This window comes from Chinchilla lanigera, unplaced genomic scaffold, assembly GCF_000276665.1.
Source record: "Chinchilla lanigera isolate Chin_1 unplaced genomic scaffold, ChiLan1.0 scaffold00019, whole genome shotgun sequence".
NCBI classification, from domain to species: Eukaryota; Metazoa; Chordata; class Mammalia; order Rodentia; family Chinchillidae; genus Chinchilla; species Chinchilla lanigera.
The window spans coordinates 24,911,074-24,933,160 of record NW_004955420.1 but is presented as its reverse complement, the minus strand read 5'-3'; the positions used below and the strand labels follow the sequence as shown (position 1 = coordinate 24,933,160).

Genomic DNA, 22,087 nt, shown 5'->3' with positions numbered 1-22,087 from the left:
CATATTTTGATCCATTACTTTTCCGGAAGTCTTTTGATTCCTGTGATCACCATGAGAAATCTATGCTAAATACAGCAGACCTATGAATGCTTTCAGTTCAGTTAGTGAGGTGTCATGATAAATACATTTTTTAGTATGGCTGCTGGTATATACAGAATGTTCTACTTGCATTTCAGCCTTTCACAGCGTATTGTAGCGTTTCATCTGTGACGGTTTCTAACATTGAACGGCAGTGCTGCATTCTGTCCAATACATTTCACCCCTGCCAAGACCCTCACTGTATTTCTGCACCTAGTTCTCACAGTGGATCTTCCATTTCATTGTGTGGCCATTTTGCAACATTTCAACTAGTAAACTAGGTACTCACCTTGCTGGTGCTTTGGTCATCTGAATGAAGGAAGTCTGCATTCCCTGTGTCTGTATCAGTCAGTTCTTGGTGCATTTCACTGTCATAGGAACTTTGGCTCACATGGCCACTGTCAAAGTCATCATCATCACATTACGCACCCACACCACTCTTCTGTTATGAAAGCATGTATTTTACCATAATGGATCATCTTTATCATCCTTGTATGAATAACTGATGATTCACTTTTGACCTTCTCTAAAATTTGCAAATATGGTTTTTCATGTTCTATTATACTGAATTGGGCTATTTCTACCAGAAAAATCAAAAGAAAAAAATTTTTTAGAACAAATCCTGGAGAGATGTGGGTCTGTTGGACCCTCTGTGATGCTCGGCTAAACATACACAAGACCAGTTAGCTGGCTCATAAAAGCCTGTCTAAATCCCATTTACCACTTTTGCACAGGTGCACAGTCCTTGCCATTCATCGTACCAAGTGGCTAAACACACACTGGCTGCTATAATGCTAAAGTACAAATTTACAGTAGAAAAGTAAGGGATGGGACCACTGCACCTAGGCTTATGCCTGGAGAGTTCACAGACAGACTGCTTCATCCCTTCGTTCCCTTGGGACTTGGAGAAAGACTTTCTGACAAGTAGATGCTCCCACTATTAAGTTGGCCATCCTCACACCCTCATCAGAGGGCAACAGCTCCCCCTAGGGACCTTTGGCGTCACCACTGTCGCTGGATTCAGGCTCCAAAAGATGCTGGGCAGTGAGTGATTATAGACCAGTGCAGATTTTACATGCCACAGCAATATTTTATAGTTACACATGAAGGCTGGTGTCCTGAGTCTGTCCGTGGCATTTTTTTTCATTCAGCAGCACCTTCAGAGACTTAGGCACATACCTCATTCCTGAATCATCCCTGCCACAGGCCCCAGAGGCGTGGCCTGCGTCCTGTTTTCTCTCCAGTAGTTACTGTCCCCACCTCTGTTCCTTGGGTGGCTCTCCCTGGGCCTGGCTGTAGAGTGACACAGGGCCCTCCAGTTCCCCTCTTCCTCATGGCCCTGAGAAGGAGCACCTGGGCTCTGCGGTTAGAAGGTCTGGTTGTCAGCATCCTAGCCAGGGTGGAGAGAAGAGTGTGCTGCAGACAGCTGGGGCCTCAGCCTGTGGGAGCTTCAGTTCCCTGCTTTCTCCCCAAGGCTACAGCTGATTTTTGTCTTGTGTGGTCCTTTTCTCAGATACCTGGGCCTCCTTGATTTAGGTGAACATGAGAGTTCTTTTCTGAAACTTTTCTCTCAGAGCTCAGTTGATGTGTTTTGTTTTTAATGGTGCTCGGGATGGAGCCCAGGGGCTTGTGTGCCCTGGGCATACTGAGCTGCGCCCGCCCCTCCGTCAGAGCTGGGTTGTAATGTGAGTGCATCGATGAAGCAAGCCAGCACACTTGCTTCACGCCACTGCTTCCTGCCTCCAGTAAGTGTCACATCTTGTGCAGCCTCCTTGCTGAGAAAGTTGAGCTGCGTCAGCAAGGAAGAGGGTTGGGAAGTAGCTAATGGAAAATGTGGGGCTCCATTTCCCTGTTAGATTTCTTTTCCTTCCTGCTTCCCTCCCCAGCAGTGTCCCCCAATCAGGCTTCCCCCCGCCCATCCTCTTGGGTATGGTAACTCAGCTCAGTTAAGATGTGTTCGATGCTCAGTACCCTGTCAAGCCTGCTGAGGGTGAGGAACAGGCGTCCCAACCTGAGCTGAGAAGGTGGCAGGAAATGCCGGTAGCTCCCGGATCACCCTTCCCCTCATCTTTGGACTCTGTGCTCTCCCAGTGCTTGGCCCTTGAATCCTGTGCCCTGGGTAGCAGATGGCGGGACCCAGGGCAGGTTGGGCCTCATAGCTGCTTACTTTTGTAAAGTGCTCTATCAGCTCTGGTTCAGCCACCATGAGTACTTTCGGAGAAAAGTGCCTCTAAACAGATGACCCTGGGCCTGGTTCCCCACTGGCTATGCTGTGTGCCGCGCCCAGCTCTTGTTTCCTCAGCCTTTAGGAATCATTTAAGTTTCCAAAGCAGTGGGGTGGAGCTATTAGGAATGATAGGTACCTGAGGTACTGTGTGTCCTTTCGGTGACAGGTCAGCTGCTGCGGGACATGGGTGATTCTTGCTCAGTATACCTGCCCATAACCTTCAAGTCACCCTGAGAGAAGAAGAGAGAAGGGAATCATTGTAATGAGGGCAGTTCATCCTCACAGAGTAGAGTCAGAAAAGATCCATCCCCCAGAGCCCGCTGCTGTCACCAGGATGTCCGAGCCTGTACATTCATCTGGAATTGAGGGCAACAGCTGTAATAGAAATGAAACCAATAGCCAACTTTGTACCAGGCACCATGCTGAGCGTGTCTGCCTACAGTCTTTCTTCTTTTTTTCATCTTTTAATTTTAGAGACAGGTCTCCCTGGGTTGCCCAGGCCAGCCTCAAGCCCTGGGTTCAAGCGATCCTCCTGCCTCAGTCTCTCTGGCCACAGCCCAAGGAGGCGGGTCACTGTCATCATCTTTTTCCAGGTAAACAATGGCTGGTGCCTGGGAGAACTGAAGGAACCAACTCAGGTTGCCCAGGGAGGAGCAGGACCAGGATTACTCTGGCCCTGAAGAGAACTAAGAGAACCATTTCACCTTGGTGCTACAGGAAGTGTGCAAGAGGCCAGGTTCAGTCTCAGCACCGTACTTGCTTGTCCAGGGGCTGGGAGCACATTTTCTTGGTTGCCCTGTGCCTCTGTTTCCCATCTACAAAGTGAGAACAATGTGCAGGGTTGTTAAAAAGATTCTGGAGAGTAACCTGTAATCCCAGCTACTTCGGAAGCTGAGGCAGAAGGATCACAAGTTCAAGGCTGGCCTGGCTAACTTAGTAAGACTCTGTCTGAAAAATAAAAAATAGAAAGAGCCAAGGATGTGGCTTAGTAGTAGAGTGCCCCTGAGTTCAATCCCCAGTCCTGGCGAAAGAAGATTGTGGAGAATGTGTGTAAAAGTATACCACATAGTAGAGTATTTGCTGCTAAATAAGTGATAGCTGCTGCTGCTATTTCCAGATACCTGAGCAGTTAGGTTCATAGAACCTCTTCCATCCTGAGAAGAGAAAAGCCCGTGAGGGACCTTATGTTGGGGAAATCATCTCAGTCATCTCTCAGCTGGAGATGCAGCTCAGCGATAGAGCACTTGCCTTCCATATGCAAGGCCCTGGGTTAGATTCCCCCACCCCTCCAACACACCCTGCCAAAAACCAAAACAAAACCTGAGAAGTCATATCTTGCATGATTTAGACTCCTTCTGCAACCCCAGTGCTTTTCTAGTGACCGGGTGAACCATGCACTGGACACCAGTCAGGGGCTGCAGCGGCTGAGGTGGCAGGCACGTTTTCCAGCACGTTTGGTCCGCTCCTCACAGGGACATCACAGGACTTCCCAAGGCTCCTCCCACCTCACCCGTGGGGCACCAGGCCTGTGAAGCAAAACGCTTTGCAGATAAACTGGCTTAGTGTAGTATTTTTAGAGGCTGAGTCCCGCATGGGTACACTTGGTGTCATGGGGAGTTTCCAACAAAGCCAAGGACAAACATGAGCCTGTTTTGTTCTGTGGCACCACCCGAACCGTCCTGAGAATGCTCTGAGGTAACATTCATCCCTCCTTTAATTTTTTTTGTATGCCAAAGGCTCCACCCCAAAAACTGCCTGGGTGTGCGCCAGTTCGCAGAGACGATGATGTGCGCCGTGCTGTATGACGCGGCCAACAGCTTCATCCACCAGCACTTTGTGGAGGTGTCCATGTCGGAGGAGTTCCTGGCCCTGCCGGCAGGGGACGTGCTGGAGCTCGTGTCCCGGGATGAGCTGAACGTGAAGTCAGAGGAACAGGTTGGTGTGCAGACCGACCAGAGCAGTGACGGCGGTGCCGTTCTCCCCACCGTGGTTTTCCACTGAATTTTAAACAGTTAGGACCACGGCGTGCATGCAGCTGTTACGTATAGTGAAGTTTGTTTTATTATATGTGTTGTTCATGAAAACTTTTATATTTTCTAGTCTAGATATTGAATGTATCAACACCTCCTTTATTCTTATGTGTTTGGGTTACTTCTGATAACTCCTATTAGAAATAATATTGCCATAGGGGCTGGGGATTTAGCTCAGCGGCAAAAGCGCCTGCCTGGCAAGCGCAAGGTCGTGAGTTCGGTTCCCGGTACCGGAGAAAAACCAAAAAAAAAAAAAAAAAAAAAAGAAATAATATTGCCATGAACTAGAAATAGCGACAGTAGGCAAACTTGGAAGGAAGTTTTTTTTAAAGAAGAGCAGAACCTGGGGCAGTTGCAGAAGGGAGCATGAAGTCCGGAGGGCTTTTTCTTTTTAGTAAGGTGAGGGACATACAGTGTACTTGACTGCCAATGAGACCTTCCAGGAGAGATGAGGGAATTAGACCTGCAAGAGACAAGGGAGAACAGTTGCCGGGCAGTGTTCTAAAGGGAGAAGGAACAGGGTCCAGGGCACAAGGGTGCAGCGGATAGGAACTCGAGCCATCCGCACCCGCACAGCAGGAGGAGAGCTAGGTGCACACGCCCAGGTCCTGCTGGCAAGGGGCTGGAGTCTCACTGATACTCTCTTCTGAGAGGCTTTGTCTTCTCAGCAGGGAGCGAGAGCTGCAGGGATAAAAGAGTATGAGCAGCCCTCTGGGGCAGAGTAAATGGGCAGCACTTGGGACACAGAGAGGGCTGGGTGGGTAGCAGAGCAGTAGTCATAGACTCCAAAGGAGCAGGCCCAATTCTGTGGTGTGTTCTCCGCCAGCCACGTACCAGTACAAATGCAGAGCAGGGGCGAGCTGAACTTAAAGAGCTGACTTCATCAGCTTGGACCTCCTTTTCCAGGTGCATTTCAGTGAGGAAGCTAGGAGCTGGGCGTGGGAACCCAGGGCACCCTTACAACAACCCATGGAACCCCTGCTGGCGGAGAGATGAGGACAAGGGCCAGCTGTGGGGAGCTCAGAAGGAGGTGGCAGTCAGGGTCAGAGATGAAGGGGGCAATTCCCTAGCTGGACAGTTGGGGGGACAGCTCTTGGTAAAGCCAGTTATAGTCCTCGGGGTGAAACTGTTGGCTGTGTGAGCTTTGGGCAAGCCTAGGGCCCTCTAAGGACAGAGAAGACAGATCTCAGCTAATTTCCTTAACCACAGAAGAGTCCCTAACCCTGAGTATTAGTGACCAGTAGACAAGTGGACCCTGAGCCCAGCAGCAGAGAGCTTGAGTGAAGAGCCTCATCCCTCACCCCAAGATCAGGCATTCTGTCCCAGCTCTTCTGCTACTTACCGTGACCCCGGGCAGCTCACATTCACTTAAGTGACAGCTGTGAAGAGGGCGGTGGGGCTTTCGAGGGACACATCCTTAGGGCTAGCGCCATAAGAACATGGATCTCAAGCCTCTTAGAGGAAGGGAGGGGAGCAGTCCAGGTGCAAAGGCTTGGAGAGATATCTAGAGGAGGGCGGCAGTGGGAACCCAGGACAGGCCCAGTCTGGCTAGAGTTGAGGGTTTCGAGGGGCTGGGGTAGAGCAGCTGGAAGCGAGCAAAAGCAGGGCACACAGGACGCGTGCAGGAGGAAGGCACGAGCAGGAGTTGAAGCTGGGGAGCGGCTTCCGGTGGGGGAGCTGCTGCCAGACCGCCTCTTCCTCACGGCAGGTCTTCGAAGCCGCCTTGGCCTGGGTCCGATACGACCGGGAGCAGAGGGGACCCTGCTTGCCCGAGCTGCTGTCCAACATCCGCCTGCCTCTCTGCCGCCCCCAGTTCCTGTCTGACAGAGTGCAGCAGGATGACCTGGTACGCTGCTGCCACAAGTGCAGGTGAGCAGAGTGGACTCGCGTGGCACACTGCCGAAGGCCTAGGTGCTGGACGTGGCCGCTATTCCAGATAGCGGAGTGGTCAGCCTCGTTCATGGCTCGTGGACTGGGGACCCTGTCTCCAGAACAGGAGAGGAAGTGGCAAGAACCCAAGTCTTGCACTGGGGGCAGAGAGGTGCAGGGCGGGGGCCCCGAGGTTGAAGGGGCATTTCTCCCCGAAGTTGCGGATGTTCTAACATCTTCACCACGGAGCTGCTTGTGGTGGACAAGCATCTGTCCTGCCTGCCTGGCCCTGTCCACACTGGCCACTGACTCTGGTGTGAGCAGGACTTCTTGGAGCTCCTTGACCCCTCAGTAAATACTAAGTCAGGGCCCGGGAAACAGTCATGGCGACCTCACACAGGACAGCACCAAGCCCGCTCGGAGGATGGTGGCCGGCCCAGTAGGAGCACTGTGCTCAATATAAAGCAGCAGAGAAGAATGCCGTCCTCCAAACCGCGTGTCACACACACAGCAGTGAGAGTTCTTTCTCCTTTGCCAGCGTCGTTTCTGCACACGTCCAGCGCTCCCCTCCTTTCCTCACCCATGGCTGGGATCCCACCCGTGCGGGCGGTGTGGAGGAGCGTGTCAGGAGCGTGTGGCGGTGCGGCTGGCGGTGCTAAGCGTGCTGTTGGCAAGGGGTAGCTTTCCGAGGCCTTAGAGAAACAGCCTGGGCCGTGGCGCGGAGGGCGGCTGGTGCAGGGAGATCAGGGGAACAGAGGAGGTGAGAGGAGATGCCTGCAGGATGTGAGCCCCAGTGCCCTGTGCAGGGAGGCTTAGGTCCAAGGGATGACAGGCGCCCGGCCTGCCGAGCCTCCCCAGCCCAGCGCACCCAGGCCTGCTCTGTGCCGGATAGAAGACCTCTCTGGTTACACCGGCGGAGGGGCCCTGCGCATCCTGCCCTTTCACTTTCAGGCGTGTCTCAGTAGCCATAGCCGGCATCACCTGGGTTTGTTGAGACCAAACCTTCCCGAAGGCTTCTCCTGCCAGGTTTTCCGTGCCGTGGGGGGTGGTGGAGGAGCCTGGCTCGGAAGCGCAGATGTGAGTGGAGAGGAGAAGATGCCTCCCGTCCTAGCGCCCTGTACGGTTTTTCCAGGGACCTGGTGGACGAAGCGAAGGACTATCACCTCATGCCTGAGCGGCGGCCCCACCTCCCGGCCTTCAGAACTCGGCCTCGCTGCTGCACGTCCATCGCTGGGCTGATCTACGCCGTGGGGGGGCTCAACTCGGCAGGTATCTTGCAACCCCCTAAACTCAGCCCGAGACAGGGTACAGTCCGAACCCCAGTTCTGTGCCGAGGGCGTCTGCCTTCGGTGCTTCACGGTCCGTGCGCTGTTGGCGGCTCCGGTGTGCTGCAGTCAGGCTTTCAGGAACACCCCACGGGCACCCCCTCCCGGGGGCCTTGGTGGGCAGCCCTAGCAGCTCTGTGTTTAATGCGAGGTTGGTGAGAGGTGGGTGGTAGGGTAGGGTTAGACTTACCACTCCTTACTGCTGATGGCCGTTTACTGAGCGTATTCTAGAACCATGCTGGCCATTTAACCTTGCTGGCAGCTCTGCTGCAGATGTCACAAATGAAACAGGATGGGGACACAGAGCCCCACGGCCAGGGTCCCTCAATAGTAAGTGAAGGGTGGCATTGGGACACATGCTGTTCCCTCTGGGCCTGCCTCCTGCAGCAGGGCCAGGTGAGGTGCCTGATGATAGGGCAAAACTACCTTATCAGAAAAGTAAGCACCTCCTGTCTGATTCTGATTTCCCTTGAAGGAAATCACAGAGCCATGAAATTCCTTAATGGGCCTTTGTGCCCTGAGTCATTCTGAGGGAAGAGCTAATAGCATCAAGTCAAATGTTCCATGTAACCCATGCCCACTAGCTGTGATCTAAACAAATGGTCTCATTTGTTTTAATTTGAGTAGCACATTTTTATGCAGGTGATTCCCTGAATGTGGTGGAAGTGTTTGACCCCATCGCCAACCGCTGGGCAAAGTGCCATCCCATGACAACGGCCCGCAGCCGGGTGGGCGTGGCCGTGGTGAACGGGCTGCTCTACGCCATTGGGGGCTACGACGGCCAGCGGCGGCTGAGCACGGTGGAGGCCTACAACCCAGAGACAGACACGTGGGCCCGAGTGGGCAGCATGAACAGCAAGAGAAGGTATCCTGGAAGCCACGTGCAGGCTGGGTGCACACACACAGCACCAGGGAGAGCGTGCTTACCAAGCAGGGAACATAGCAAAGTCAGACACGAGCCTTGGTCTGGGAGGGTCCCACGGCCAGACCAACCACTGCCAGTGTCAGCCTGAACGTAAAAGGCTGCCTTGCCCTTTGAGCAGCGTGGGGAGTCGAGACATGGGCATGTGGGAGCTGTCCCGTGATGTGTGCAGCAGATGTGCCTCACAGATTTGAGAGGGAGAGAACCGGGGCTGGAACATCTGGAAGATTTCAGGAAGGAGGGGGGATGAAAGGAGAGACCTGAAGACGAAGGAGGATTTCACCTCTCTACTGGTAAAAGGAAATGCAAAGTGGCCTTCACATCCAGCCTCGACTTAGTGAAACTGTCTCCAAATAAAAAATAGAAAGGCCCGGGGATGTAGCTCAGGGTGAAGGCCCTGGGTTCAGTCCCCAGAGCAATTTGAAAACGGCTGGACCAGTTGCTCTTCAGCGGCCTTTGCGCTCTGAGGTCCTGTGGTCTCAGTGTCTGGCCCACAATCCCCAGGGTCTCTGCTTGTGAGATCACATAACTGGCAAGGACAAGGGGGTCTAATGACAGCGAGTGTGGTGTGGAAGCAGAGCTAGCAGGGAAGTCCTTTCTACAACAAGTGTAAACGACCCTGACACACACACTGTACATGCAGTAGTGTGAGCGTGTGGCCATGAGCCAGGAGGGCTCTGCCCGCATAGCAAGTCTAGATCCACAGAGGGTCCGTGTACATTCATTTGGAGACAGAACCACCTGTGCCGAAGCTCTGCTCCTCCCCAGGATGCTCCCCGGGTGTGCCTCCCTCCTCCCTACCTGTCTCCTCCCATCTTCAAGGCCACAGCCTGGCAGCTGTCTGGCCCCAGAGCTCCCGTCCACACGCTCGGTGCTTCCTCTTCCCTCTGCCCTTTTACGAGTCTCCTACAGGACTTACCAGTCTCCTACAGTACTGTGCACTTCTTAATTCGTTCTCACAGCACTGCTGAGCACCTGGATTGTGACTGCATGCTTACGTTTGTTTTGAGCCTGGGTCTAGGCAGGCATTGTAGCTCTGAGCTCGATCGCAGCCCCGCCTTGGCCTTTTGTAGCAGAGTATCAGCTGACCAGTGCATCTGTCACATTCCCACAGTCCTGGCCTAAGACAGGTGCCTCCTCGCTCTCTGGCTGGCTAGAGGGTATCAGAAAGTTACGCTGTGTGGATTCGTTTGATTTGCTATGTGCACTTGAGGGGGTGGAGCCACCCTGGTGTGTTTTATTTTCCTGTTTGTGAGACAGCCAGATGGAGTTTTAGTCTTCTCCAGCGTCAGATTTGCCAACAGTGAATTGAGCAGCTTGGCATCAGTGTGTGATTTCCGCTAAGGCTTTGTTGAGAATAGAGCATCGTATGATTGCCCCAGGCTCCCAGGTCTTTGATCTTAGAGAGCTTGGCACAGGAAGGGCAGGGGAGTCGGGCTGCTGCCACCTGCACCTGAGACGTGCCTCCCGCAGGCAGCGTGAGATGAGCGCACAGCCCCCAGTCCCCAAGCCAGTGACTGGTTTACACTGTGATGGTGGCAGCTGTCCCTTCCTCACAGGGTGGGTGAGAATAGTGAACACAGAACACCTCACACATTTAGCAAGTGCAGCTTCACCCACTAATACGGGCTGGGGGCCATGCAGGCAGTGAAAACACCTCTGCTAACCTTCATAGCCACCCGACAGGGAAAAGCCAGGGCCAGTGGCAGAGAGAGCAGGAGGGCACTGCCGATGTTGCTGTTGAGGTCACACAGGCAGAGTGGAGGTCTTCCAGAAGACCCCCGCTTGCTAGGGCGTGGCGGCTCCCCAGCCCCCCACAGGACCCGAACATGGGTGCCATGCCTGGGTAGCGTAGGCTGTGTGAGCGGCAGCTGAAAATCCAGCGAGTGGATACTGTTACACAGCAGCCACTCTGGGAGCGTGGGGTGGAGAGAGTGAGTCCTGCTGAGAGGTTTCGGGAGCCGGAGGGGCGAGAGGAATGCGACATAGGCGTCAAAGGTAAACTAGACCCTTGGAGCGGGGCGGTGGGGAGGGAGCTAGCCAGCACTGAGCAGCTTCTGTCACCTCCACGGTACACTTTACCTAGTCACATTCCTGTGAGTTCAGTCTGTTCGGGAAGGAGCCGGCCCACCAGCTGGTTCCTCGCAGAGCGCTGCCCCGGAAGTCGGAGGCCCATCTGGGGTGACCGCTCTGTCTGTTTCAGTGCCATGGGGACCGTCGTGCTAGACGGACAGATCTACGTCTGTGGGGGCTACGACGGCAGCTCCTCCCTCAACTCCGTGGAGACCTACTCGCCTGAGACAGACAAGTAAGGACAGCTTTCAGGCTAAGCTCATCCCAAGCACAGCCCGCTCAGAGCTGCAGGTTCTTACTCGGGTAAAGAATATCTTGCTTTCGTGAGTCATGCAGTACTTTGCACATATGTAATAGTAGGTATTTATTAACCCTGGGTTAAATGAATGAATGATTAAATACGTTTTAAAAACAAATGTCGGAGGGGCTAGGGATTTAGCTCAGAGGCACAGCACCTGCCTGGCAACTGCAAGGTCATGAGTTCAATTCCCGGTACTGGAAAAAAAAACAAAATGTCAGTGCCAGGTGTGGTGGCACATACCTGAAATCCCAGCACTTGGGAAGCTGAGGCAGGACAATCACTCTGAGTTCAAGGCCAGCCTGGGCTACACTGTCCCAAAAAACAAACCAAAACAGCAACAAAAAATGTTTACATAGGAACTTGGGAAAGATTTTTTAATGGTCTATACCTCTTATATGAATCAGCCCATTTTGATTGAAATGCAGGCCAAAGGGGACAAGAAGTAGATGAACAGCATATTCCCAAACCAGCAGGGCATGATCTGGAAAAAAGAGAAACATGGGAAGTGTTGTCTGCCCCACCAGCATCGTGGTCTTCTCTTCACATGCAATAACCTTCCGAGGGCTCGGGGCAGCTGTGCTGTGGAGAGCCGTGCATAACCTTGTGTTTTAAATAACACCCAGCACCCTGATGTGGGATGATTTTTGTAGAGCAGTCATTGTGGAAAACCCTGATAAGTTTAGCCTGAATTTTCATTTTACCATTTGATCCTCATCTTATGTAACAAAATATAAGAAATGAGTTGAGTGGGCTCCTCACAATGCTTTTAAGCCAATACTGGGTCACTTAGTCCTCATAGGACGTGGTGGGCAGCAAGCTCGGTGTCAGGGGCTGTCTGGGTAACACCCAGTGTGTCAGGGCCAGTGGTGCTGGGTGGTCACCCTACCCTGGTAGCCCAGGCCCTGAGTTCTCGGCCCAGGGTGGGGAGTCATCGTCCTCTTCCCTGGCTTGGACGCAAGGGTAGAGGGGCAGGTCCGTTTTCCGAGGTGAGACCCATTTTGGGGACAGCCAGGAGAGGGGCTTGGAATGGGGGGCAGAGCTCGGGTCTGTGGGCTGGAGCACAGTGTGGAAGGAAGCAGCAGCAGGGTACTGCGTGGTTCAGGGAAGCCCGAGAGGACCAGAGAGCAAGACGTGCACTGCGAGGACCGGGTCCCTGGCCGCATGGGCCAGGGCGACGGTGGTCAGACAGGCAGTCCGGCTGTAAGCAGGTGGTGCGTGGTCCATGTGAGGTCAGGACCAGCATTTGTAGTGGGGACAAGATGAAGTCGTGACTGGGGCAAACCATCCGGGACTTGGGGACCATAAGAAGGTTGAGAATGAGGGAGAAGCAGCCAGGTGACAAGACCAGGAAGTACAGGCGAGAGCCGGCATGTAGGAGAGTGGCCAAGTTTGAGAAGGGGCAGCTCTGAGTGCCCACGGAGTGGGCAGAGAAGACGGCCGAGGCAGGAGAGGCATTGAGGTGGTCCAGGGCACGAGGGCCGCAGCACAGCTCACCAAGCCCTGCCTGCTGTGTTGAGGACAGGGACGCTGACTCTCACACCCGCTCCTGTATTGACTTCCCCGAAGGTGGACGGTGGTGACCCCGATGAGTGCAAACCGCAGCGCCGCTGGCGTCACGATCTTCGAGGGCAGGATCTATGTGTCGGGTGGCCACGACGGCCTGCAGATCTTCAGCAGCGTGAGTGTGGGCAAAGGGCGGCACCTCCTTCCGGGAGGTGGTGGGCTGTGTGCTGTGTCCTCTGCAGTTCCTAGCTTCTGGAAGAGGCAGGGTCGTTGCTCTTGCCCACCCCACTCCACAGTCCTGAAACCTCTGCCCACTCTAAGCTCGACGGTCAATTTGCACACCCTTGTGTTCTTCTGGACACTGTTATTTGAAATCGCATTTTGTTTGTCGAATAGGCAATTTATTTGTTTGCTGGGTTTTTTTTTTTTTTTTAATCTCAAGACAGAGTCTCATTATGTAGTTCAGGCTGGCCTTCAACTCACTATGGAACCTAGGCTGGCCTTGAACTCACAGTGATCCTCCTGCCTCAGCCTCTGAGTGCTGGGATTATAGGCGTACGCCACCACACCTGGCTGAAATTGCATTTTTAGATTTGCTTTGCATTTTATTCGTTTAGGGGCCATGTAGTAGCGGTTCAATAGTCACTTGGTGCTGTGGAGCAAGCACTCTGGACAGTCCCAGGAGACCATGCTCCAGCCCAGCTCTGCCATTCTCTAGCAGTTCCTGCTTGGCAAACCCCTCATCTGTTTCCTTGGGCGCACACAGAAGGGGTCACCCTGGGTGACCTCACTGCCCTAGTGCATCAGAGCTGAGCACACAGTGGCAGAGCTCCTCACCCCAGGCCTCCCCCAGTCTGCCATCTATGAGCCCCGTGCCGTGCCCCACAGGGTCACCCCGGGGCCGGGCTGTGACTCTGACTCTGACGTCCATACCCATGCCTCTCCCTGCTGCAGGTGGAGCACTACAACCACCACACGGCCACCTGGCACCCGGCCTCTGGCCTGCTGAATAAGCGCTGCCGGCACGGTGCTGCCTCCCTGGGCAGCAAGATGTTCGTGTGCGGGGGCTACGACGGCTCCGGCTTCCTGAGCATCGCCGAGGTGTACAGCTCTGTGGCAGACCAGTGGTGCCTCATCGTCCCCATGCACACACGCCGTAGCCGGGTCTCCCTCGTGGCCAGCTGTGGGCGCCTCTATGCAGTGGGTGGCTATGACGGACAGTCGAACCTGAGCTCCGTGGAAATGTATGACCCTGAGACGGACCGCTGGACGTTCATGGCCCCCATGGCGTGCCACGAGGGAGGGGTCGGCGTGGGCTGCATCCCTCTCCTCACCATCTAAGGCCAAGGGTGGGATGCAGTGGGGTCGGGATCTGGTACAAACCTAGGCACTTCTGTCCGGGGACAAGCCCACCCAGGAGAGGTGGGGGACCAGAAGACGGGGTGAAACGCAAGCTCGCCAGAGGGACGGCTTCTCCAGATGCTTACGTCCTCCTCCCTGTGCTGCCCTGATGACCAGAGGCACAGCCTGGGACAGAAGCCCCTCGGAGCCCACAGCCAGGGACAGGAAACTGCTTCAGTGGTTCACACAGCGCCGTGTAGGCTCCAGCCCAGCCCGGCTCCCGCCCACCGCACACCAGGAGCCACCCATCTGCAGCCATGCTGCTGTGGGGAGGTCGCAGGGCCCAGCGTGTGGGACGTTGTGGCGTGCAGCTGGAGAGAAAGGGTGTGCGCCAACTGTTCTTCTGCCTGTGCCGGTGCGGCCACCGCAGCACACTCCCATCGTGGGGCACAGGAGGGTCCCGGCCTCGCCTCTGGGGAAGCAGGGAGGACCCTGGTCTTCTTGTCTAATTTGGGGATTTCAGAAAAGTCTTTCCATCTTGTCCAGGAGAAACAGAAGGGAAAAAAGATACTTGAAAGAAACTGAAGGAATGAAACATTTAAACTGGGAAGAGAAATATTTTTTAAGTGAATATTTTTTTCCAGGCAGAAAACATAAAGGACACTAAAGGCAAATACACATTTCAGTGGAAAAGCCATGAGACACAGAATGGCGGTATCTGCTCCCACATCTGGATCCCAGGGTCCTGAGGCCTTGAGAAGCAGTTGGGGTTCCCTCTGAGCCCCTGAGCCTGGTCCTGCAGCAAGGTGCTCTTGGTTTGTCTCCACACCCGCCATCAGAGGACTTTCTTAGCGCAGGCCAGGCGAGGCAGCTGCATTACTGCCACTCTCTCAGGCAGGCATTCCAGGTGCCCCGGGAACCTCCCTTTGCCACCACAGCACACATGCAGGCCCCTACTCCCTCTTCCGTTCCTTCCTTTTGGGACCAGCAGGAAACAGCGTGTCCAGCCAGACTCGCTCTGCCCATCTGTCCTTCCTGCACCCTGTCCTCATTGTGATGCTCCTAGGCACAGTGCCCGTTTGTACCTCTAGAACCCAACCAGGGTCCCCCCTCCCACAGCCTGGGTGAGGCTGCCCTTGCCCGCCCCGCCATCCACCGCCCCTCCGTCCACTCGCCAATTCCAGGGGTCTGACACCCCCGCAGCCCTTGGCCGCCCAACCAGCAAGGTGGACCTTTACTTCCAAGCAAATCTGCCTTTAGGGTCTGAAGAACTTAAGGCTGAAAGAATCTTTTGCTGCTGCAAAGAACAGATTTTATATTTCTTCCTCTATTCTTGGCACATGACCTCATGAAGAGACTGCACACTCCTCCCTGCTCCCCGATGGGACCTGCACGTCACACCGCGGGACCCGGAATGGGGACGCTTCGTTACCATTGCACTGGGCAGTAGAGCTGTCCTTCAACTGCTGCCAAAACCTGCTTTTATAAATTCTTCCAGTAGAGACTCGGGAAGGACACAGTTCCTTTTTGCCCAAGACCGGGCCTTCGGGTTCCCCTCGCTGCCTGCCTGGCGCAGCGGGGAGCCTGTTCAGAAGGGCACAGGGCGGCACTGCCTCCCCATGCCCAGGACCACCAGGTTCACCAGTGTGCATGAGTGATCGCTGTGGAGCCCGAGGGAAGGTCCTTGTTACTTGCAGCTTAGGAGCTGGGCCTCTTACAAGCACTTGAAAATGATGCTTTTATTTTAAGCCTCAGCAAGCGCAGAGCTGAGAGTTTGCCGACTCCCGCTCAGTTTGTCTCCAGGGTCAGCCTTGGAGGAGGAAGACCTGTTTCCTGCTGAGAGAAGCCAGCAGCGCTCACCCTGTCGCTGGGAGTCCTTCCCTTGTGACTCTGGGGCAGCACCGAGCAAGCGGGCCTTGCGGGTCTCGGGTGCTGGCCCTCTCTCACCGCGGGGGCGGTGGGGCGCTTTCCCGTGTCCTGCTGTTCCTGTGGTAGCCTCCCTGGGCCTGCCTCCCGCGGGAGAGGCTTCCGAGCCTGAGGCCAGCGTTTCCGAGGATGAAGCCAGAGCTTTGATCTGGGCTCTGAGAACAGTTTCCTGAACCCTGTGTTCAAAAACATCCCGGCCAGTTCCTGGACGGCTCTGTGCAGCGGCTGCGGAGCGCCTCAGTACTGGGGACCACAGGCAGGAGGTGACGCATGGTCCGAGGGCATTGTGCCCCAGGGTCTCAGGCGCAGCCCAGCTTGAGCAGAGAACGCCGCTGGGCGCCGCTGTTCCCTGTCCTTGTCACCTTGCCTCCATGGATGACACATAGCTCTCTTCTGGGGTCCCCTGAGACCACAGCCAGAGGGAGCTGGAGACCAGTCTCTTGACCCTGAGATGTGACTAGGTAGGAACCCCCCATTTATTGTTTCACAGAAAATCCTTTATTTATAGAACGCATGTCATTTGTTTTAAACCAAAGAGAAGGAAATAAAGAGAACACTGCTAATAGTTTTTGCCTCTTTCTGATTTTTTTTTTTTTTTTTACGACAGGCTCTCAACGTGTAAAGCAGGCTGGCCTTGAACTCACTTATGTAGTCCAGGCTGGCCTCAGACTCACAGTGATCCTCCTGTCTCAGCCTCCCAAGGGCCGAGATTAAAGGTATGCACCACCATTCCCAGTCCTCTGATTTGTCTTTTAAAAATTAGAAGCAAGTCACTTTTGCTTTAACTCAGTGTGAAAGTATATTGGACAAGCTGGGCATGGTGGTGCATGCCTGTAATCCCAGCACACTAGGAGGCTGAGGCTGATCCCATATTTGAGCCCCCCTGGGCAGTTCAGCAACTTAGTGAGACACTGTGTCAAAATTTTAAAAGGGCTGGAGATGTGGCTCCGTGATAAGGCCCTAGATTCAATCCCCAGTACCACCCATGGGATAGATTCATATATACAAATACACATGACAAGGAGGAATATTCCTGCGAAAATAGGGGAAAGCCAGATGTCAACATCAAAAGCCCAGGAGCTGTGAGCTGGGGCCCAGGGGTCCTGAATCTGACACCAGACCCTTGAATAGGCGAACCTTGGGTCCTGCTTTTGTCATTTGACACAGACTTTGCTGGATGTTTCAGGAGCTGAGATTCTTGTTCTGTCATTCTAAATCCCCCACGTAGTACATACAGTACGTGCCATGCTCCACCTTGCTAAAGCAAACGGCGCTCCCTTTCACTGTTTTGGGGTTTTTTTGGTACCAGGAATCCAACTCACGATCTCACACTTGCCAGGCAGGCACTGTGCCACCGAGCTAAATCCCCGGCCCTCCCTTTCACTCTTGCACTGGATTTCCTGCTTGTTCTCCTGCTGCCTGTGTCGAAGCCCCTCACAGTGACCCTGGTCAGCACAGCACGTTGTCTTCATTTCCCACTGTACCCACACAAACCATCTACCTGTGCTTATTTGCATATCACCCAGACCTGAAAGGTTTTGTCTGTTTCCCTTACACCTGCCAAAGCTGTTTTTTTCTTTTTCAGCACTGGAGAGTGAGCCTAGGGCCTTTGTTCTGAGCCGCATTCCCAGCCCTTTTTTATTTTGAGACAGTCTCACTAAGTCCCTGAGTTGCCCAGGCAATCCTCCCGCCTCAGCCTCCTGAGGGCACCACCGTGCCTGGCTGGAATTTCATTGCTTTTAAAGCCTTGCTACTCAAAGTGTGGACCATGGATCAGCAGTCCCAGTAGCTCCAGTAGCAGGGCTAGGTGGCTGATCCTGCAGGCTGCTGTGTCAGACCCCATGTGACATGGTACTGACCAACACAGTTGGCTACTGAGCTTCCTGAGAAAGGTCCCTCAGCCAGCCCAAGCTGTCCAGCCGGGAAGGCTGATCCTGGTGGCCCCAGAAGATCTGGGTGAGTGTGGAGCACCCTCTTTGAGTAGCGGGGTCAGGCGAGGAGTGGTAGGGTGTGGTGTGGATGAGATGCACATCCTGTAGAAGGCAGGAAGTGGCCTCTTGAGCCGGACCATCACTTCCTGCCCTGGGGAAGAAGGTCTGAGGTCTCTACTCACCCTACTTAGCCCAGGGAACAACTCCTTTCCTTCCTCTCCCCCAGCACTGGGTACCCCCCAGGGCTTGAGAGGGAGCTGAGCTGGAATTGGAACCAACTTCCTTGACACTTGGTTTTGTCCCCAAAAGCCGTAAATGGTGCATGCAGCTTGCAGAGCTAAGGGGCCGTGCAGGAAGTGATACTTGGATAAGGACGCTGTCCTCAGGGATGGACAGAGAGCCTTCCTCCCCACGCCCATACTGAAAAGCCCTCTTCCAGGGGCTCTGCACCGTGGCCCTGGGGTGTGGGAGTTTCAAGCTCAGCTGTTTCCCCAGCTGAGACCTTCTGGACCGAGCGTGCCAGCTTTGGTCTTGGTCTGGGGACACATCAGAGACCTGAACCAGATCTTTGCTGGGGACCCGACGTGTGAAGAGGGCAGGTGCGGAGGACAGTGCTCGGGTTTTAGGGTAGATGAAGTTGCTGTGGCTGATGCCGGTGGGCTGCAGGAAGGGACTAGGTGTGGGATACATTTTGGGTGTCCACAGGGACATGTCCTGGAGGCAGAGTCCCAAGGCGGGGTTCCCCGTGATAAAGGTGGGGGCAGAAAGGAACTAAAGACAGTTGAGGCTGAGACAGGCCACACCCCCACGTTGGGCTCCCCTGCCTGTCCTCAGTTCCCTCCCATGCTCCTGGCCTGACCTTGGGCCCTGCCTCATTGGTCTCCTCGCCCAGCCTTCAGCCACTCCACCCTCCAATGCTCAAGCCACACTCAGACGTTTACTGCGGGGATGTTTTATTCAGCCCTCCCTGTGATTCTCGAGGTTTCCAGACAGTCAAGGGGCACATGTCTGCCACAGTGACTGGGCAGAGGTGCTCAGGGTCTTGCACAAGGGAACTGCCCTCATAGGGTGCAGCTGCAGCTGGTGGAACCACTGTGGGTGGACGCTGACTAGGGACACAGCAGTGACACCACGCGGTGTGAGGACTGAATGGACCAGGAAGGACGCTTCTGCTCTGGGAAAGCAGGGGGGCTTCCTGGAGGAGGTGACTTCCCCGCCATGCCTTGCGGGAGAAACAGGATTTACAGACACCAGAAGGGCAGGCAGATCAGGTGGAGGGAAGCAGGTGAGCAAAGGGGGGCTGAAGTTTAGGGGTCACCGTAGAGGGGGTCCCTGGGCAGTGCAGGACAGGAGGTGCTACGGCCCAGGCCAGACGCAGGCTCCTCTCCCTTCTGGCCCTAGAAGTTTCTCAGGATGTTGGAGATGATGTCGTACTTGGCGTTCTCATACAGGTTCCTGACAACAGGCGACAGCGTGGCCTTGGCCTCAGGGGGTTCTGCCTCAGGTGTCTAGGGGGCCTCAGGGCCCTCAGCTACTTCCTGGGCCTCAGCTACTTCCTGGGCCTCAGCTACTTCTTGGGCCTCAGCTACTTCTTGGGCCTCAGCTACTTCTTGGGCCTCAGCTACTTCTTGAGCCTCAGAGGGGTCGGGGGCCTCAGCGACCTCCGCAACATCAGCAACCTCGGCTGGCTCTGGCTCTTCAACGTGTGTCAGCCTGGGGGCCTGTAGGGCCAGGATGGGTGGTCAGGTCCCATCCTCACTCCAGGGCCGCCTTCCAGGGCCACCGACCCCCCTGTCCCCTCCTCCATTTTCCACAGGATGCCCTGGGGGGGGGGCCGGGCTCACCTGCCTGCCACGCCCACAGTCCCGGTCACAGCTGACAGTCAGGCTCCGCAGCAGCCGCACCTTGGCAAATTGGCCGGTGCAGATGCGCTCCTCCTGCGGGGACAAGGACAGGAGCTGGGCACGGCCACCTAGGGCCCCAGCCCGGCCTCTGACCCAAGGTGTGAGCCAGAGCCCAGCGCAGAATAAAACAAAAAACATTTCTGATTTGGGGGAGGGGGATCCTGGAGCTTACACCCAGGGCACTGGGCTACACTCCCTGCCCTTTTTATTGGTTATTATTTAAGTTTATTGTTTTGCTTTGTTTTCAGGGCTGGGGATGGAACCCAGGGCCTTGGACTTGCTAGACAAGTGCTAAACTACTGAGCTCACCTCCAGCTTTTCATTTTTTTAAAAGTCTGAGTCTGGCTACATTACTGAAGCTGGGCTTGAACTTTTGATCCTCCTGCCTCAGCCTCCTAAATAGCTGGGATTATGGGCATGGGCCACTGTGCCTCACTGATTTTTAAAAAACAGTTATCTCTAGGTAGATTATGGTCACACTTTAGTTTTTGGTTTTTTTACTTAAGAAAGGCAGCTACAAGTATTGGGTTGACCTGAGCTGTCAGTCTGTCCAGATACATAGAGATGGAGATAGATATTTTTAAAGTGTGTTGCTTTTATAATAAAGATGATAATTTATGGAAAGAAAAAGCAATAAGGAAAATCTGATTTTGCAAGAGGCGTTTGCATTCAAACCTCTGGGGAGGTGGCCCAGTGACGGTGGAGGCTGGAAGGGGATCTCAGTGGCCTCGTGGGGAGCTGGGGATAACTCACCCCGCCCTCCCGGAAGGCGCAGTTTTCCGGCTGCTGCAGTCTCTCCGGGGTGGAGATGCACACCGTCTCTCTAATCCTGAAGTTCAGCGGGACCCTGCTGGTGGAGTTCTAGAGAAGCAACAGAAAGTCCGTGACCACCTCCCTCTCCCGGACACACCAGGAGCTGCGGGGCCCACCTGCGCTTCCCACCAGGGCCAGGAGCTCCTCGGGCTGCCTGAGTGGACGGGAGGTGCTTGGTCTTTAGCAAGAAGCCAGTCTCTGCAGGCTCGGCCTTTCCACCTTTGCCCCTCCACAGCTTCATTGTGAGCGGGGGAATCCCTGCCAAGTGCTGCTGCCCAGAGAGGGAATGGGGGACGGGGGCAGGGAAAGGCATAGTGGGACCTGGCCAGTTCCTTCCTGTCCCTCAAGCCTGGGGCCTGACAAATGTTGGATCCCCATATTTGGATGAAGCCCCCTATTTTCCAGCCAGGCAGCTGCAGGCCGAGATTACAATCTTGTTTTGTCTTCAGGTGAAAGAGCTTTATTTTTTGTTTTATTTTGAGACAGGGTCTCACTGTGTAGTTCAGGCTGGCCTTGAACTCACTATGAAGCCCAGTCTGGCCTCAAACCTTTGATGCTCCTCCTGCCTCAGCCTCCCAGGTACTGAGATGACAGGTGTGCACCACCACACCTGACTGAGAAACACTATTGTGACAGCCTCACTGTGAACTGTTATAACGGTGGCTAATGTTATCAAGCACTTTGCACCTGTGCCGGGCTCTCTCCTGCTGGTCACCCTCACAGGTGCAAAGCTGGCAGCACCTGCTTCCCCGCTGCCCGCCTCTGAGCCAGAGCCCCAGACACTCACCAGCCTAGGAGGCGGGATAGCTTCCAGCAGCCGGAAGAGGGGCCTCCCCTGCTGCCCATCATTGTAGACCTTCAAGGCCTTGGTGACAATGTCCTCATATCTGAGCCGGGGTCGGCGTACACAGGACACCCCTGCCAAGCCCAGCACCAGGACGAGTACCCGCCAGGCCCCTGCCATTGTGCCCGCTCTGACCCGCTGCACTCTTGGCCCCTTTTAGAGTCTTAGCTCACCTTGCCCAAGGGCTGCTGGCGACATATCTGGCTCCTTCCTGCGGTGGGCTGCTGCTTTCCTCAGCCAGAGAGCAAGGTCGGCCAATGTTGCAACTCACCATTGGCCAAGAAGTTTGGGCAACAGACCTGGGCCCTGAGCTGGGGCCAGGACATTCGTGTATCCCTTCACGCCAGACCCCCGTGTCACCACCTGTGCCACAAGGAGGGCTCCCCCACTCTCCCAGGAGTCCGTGTGTCTCACTGGCTGTTCGGCCCTGAATCTGCAGACTTAGAGCATGGTAGTTGCACAGTCAAGTCAAGAGAGGATCCAATCCCAGGATGCGCTCAGACATTAGAAGAAAAGAACAACAATTGGAAGCCAGGTGTGGTGGTGCATACCTGCAATCCCAGGTCTCAGGACGCTGAGGCAGGAGTCCAGCTGGACCACATAGCAAGACCCTGTCTCAAAACAGAAAACAAAAAAATTGAGTGCCAAATTTGAAAAATCTGGATGCCCAACTTGGAAAAATCAAGATCTGACCATCCTGGCCCACCAGTCGCTCTCGGCTGTGCTGCTGGCTGCCCCTTGATGCCAGTCTCCTCTGGTGACTCCCTGAAGGAAGGCACAGGGGACCCCAGGAAGCAGTACAGAAGGGAAATACAGGGGTCTCCTTTCTGTTGAAGACTGCCATTTGCCGGGGCTCCCTCGCTAGTGAGAATCAGCCCTTCACTTCCTAACTGTATCAGTCAGGGTTTTACTGGAGAAACAGATATAACACAGATATACAAATTATAAGGAGTTACAAGATTGGCTTACAACGATCAGCCAGAGAGTTGTATGGGGAAGT

General features: G+C 54.7%; 2 protein-coding genes across 4 annotated transcripts in view; one reads left to right on the top strand and one right to left on the bottom strand.

Annotated features, from left to right (window-relative positions):
- Klhl18 (kelch-like family member 18) overlaps nt 1-16,160 on the top strand; it is a 51,712-nt gene extending 35,552 nt beyond the window's left edge. For 2 of the 3 annotated variants that reach the window (XM_005383411.2, XM_005383414.2), the window contains exons 4-10: nt 4,042-4,240; nt 6,044-6,204; nt 7,337-7,473; nt 8,157-8,394; nt 10,655-10,759; nt 12,392-12,503; nt 13,283-16,160. In XM_005383411.2, coding sequence (XP_005383468.1) covers nt 4,042-4,240; nt 6,044-6,204; nt 7,337-7,473; nt 8,157-8,394; nt 10,655-10,759; nt 12,392-12,503; nt 13,283-13,669 — 1,339 coding nt within the window. In that variant the 3' untranslated portion in view covers nt 13,670-16,160. The remainder of the gene's footprint in view (nt 1-4,041; nt 4,241-6,043; nt 6,205-7,336; nt 7,474-8,156; nt 8,395-10,654; nt 10,760-12,391; nt 12,504-13,282) is intronic. The other variant, XM_005383412.2, reaches the window with a different exon arrangement.
- A 2,302-nt stretch (nt 16,161-18,462) lies between these two features.
- On the bottom strand, nt 18,463-21,241 carry Camp (cathelicidin antimicrobial peptide). The gene is made up of 4 exons (XM_005383402.2): nt 21,031-21,241; nt 20,184-20,291; nt 19,371-19,463; nt 18,463-19,247 (listed from the first exon to the last, which is right to left on the bottom strand). The coding sequence occupies exons 1-4, from the start codon at nt 21,205-21,207 to the stop codon at nt 19,035-19,037; spliced, it is 591 nt and encodes a 196-aa protein (XP_005383459.1). The 5' UTR covers nt 21,208-21,241; the 3' UTR covers nt 18,463-19,034.
- Between the last annotated feature and the right edge of the window lie 846 nt (nt 21,242-22,087).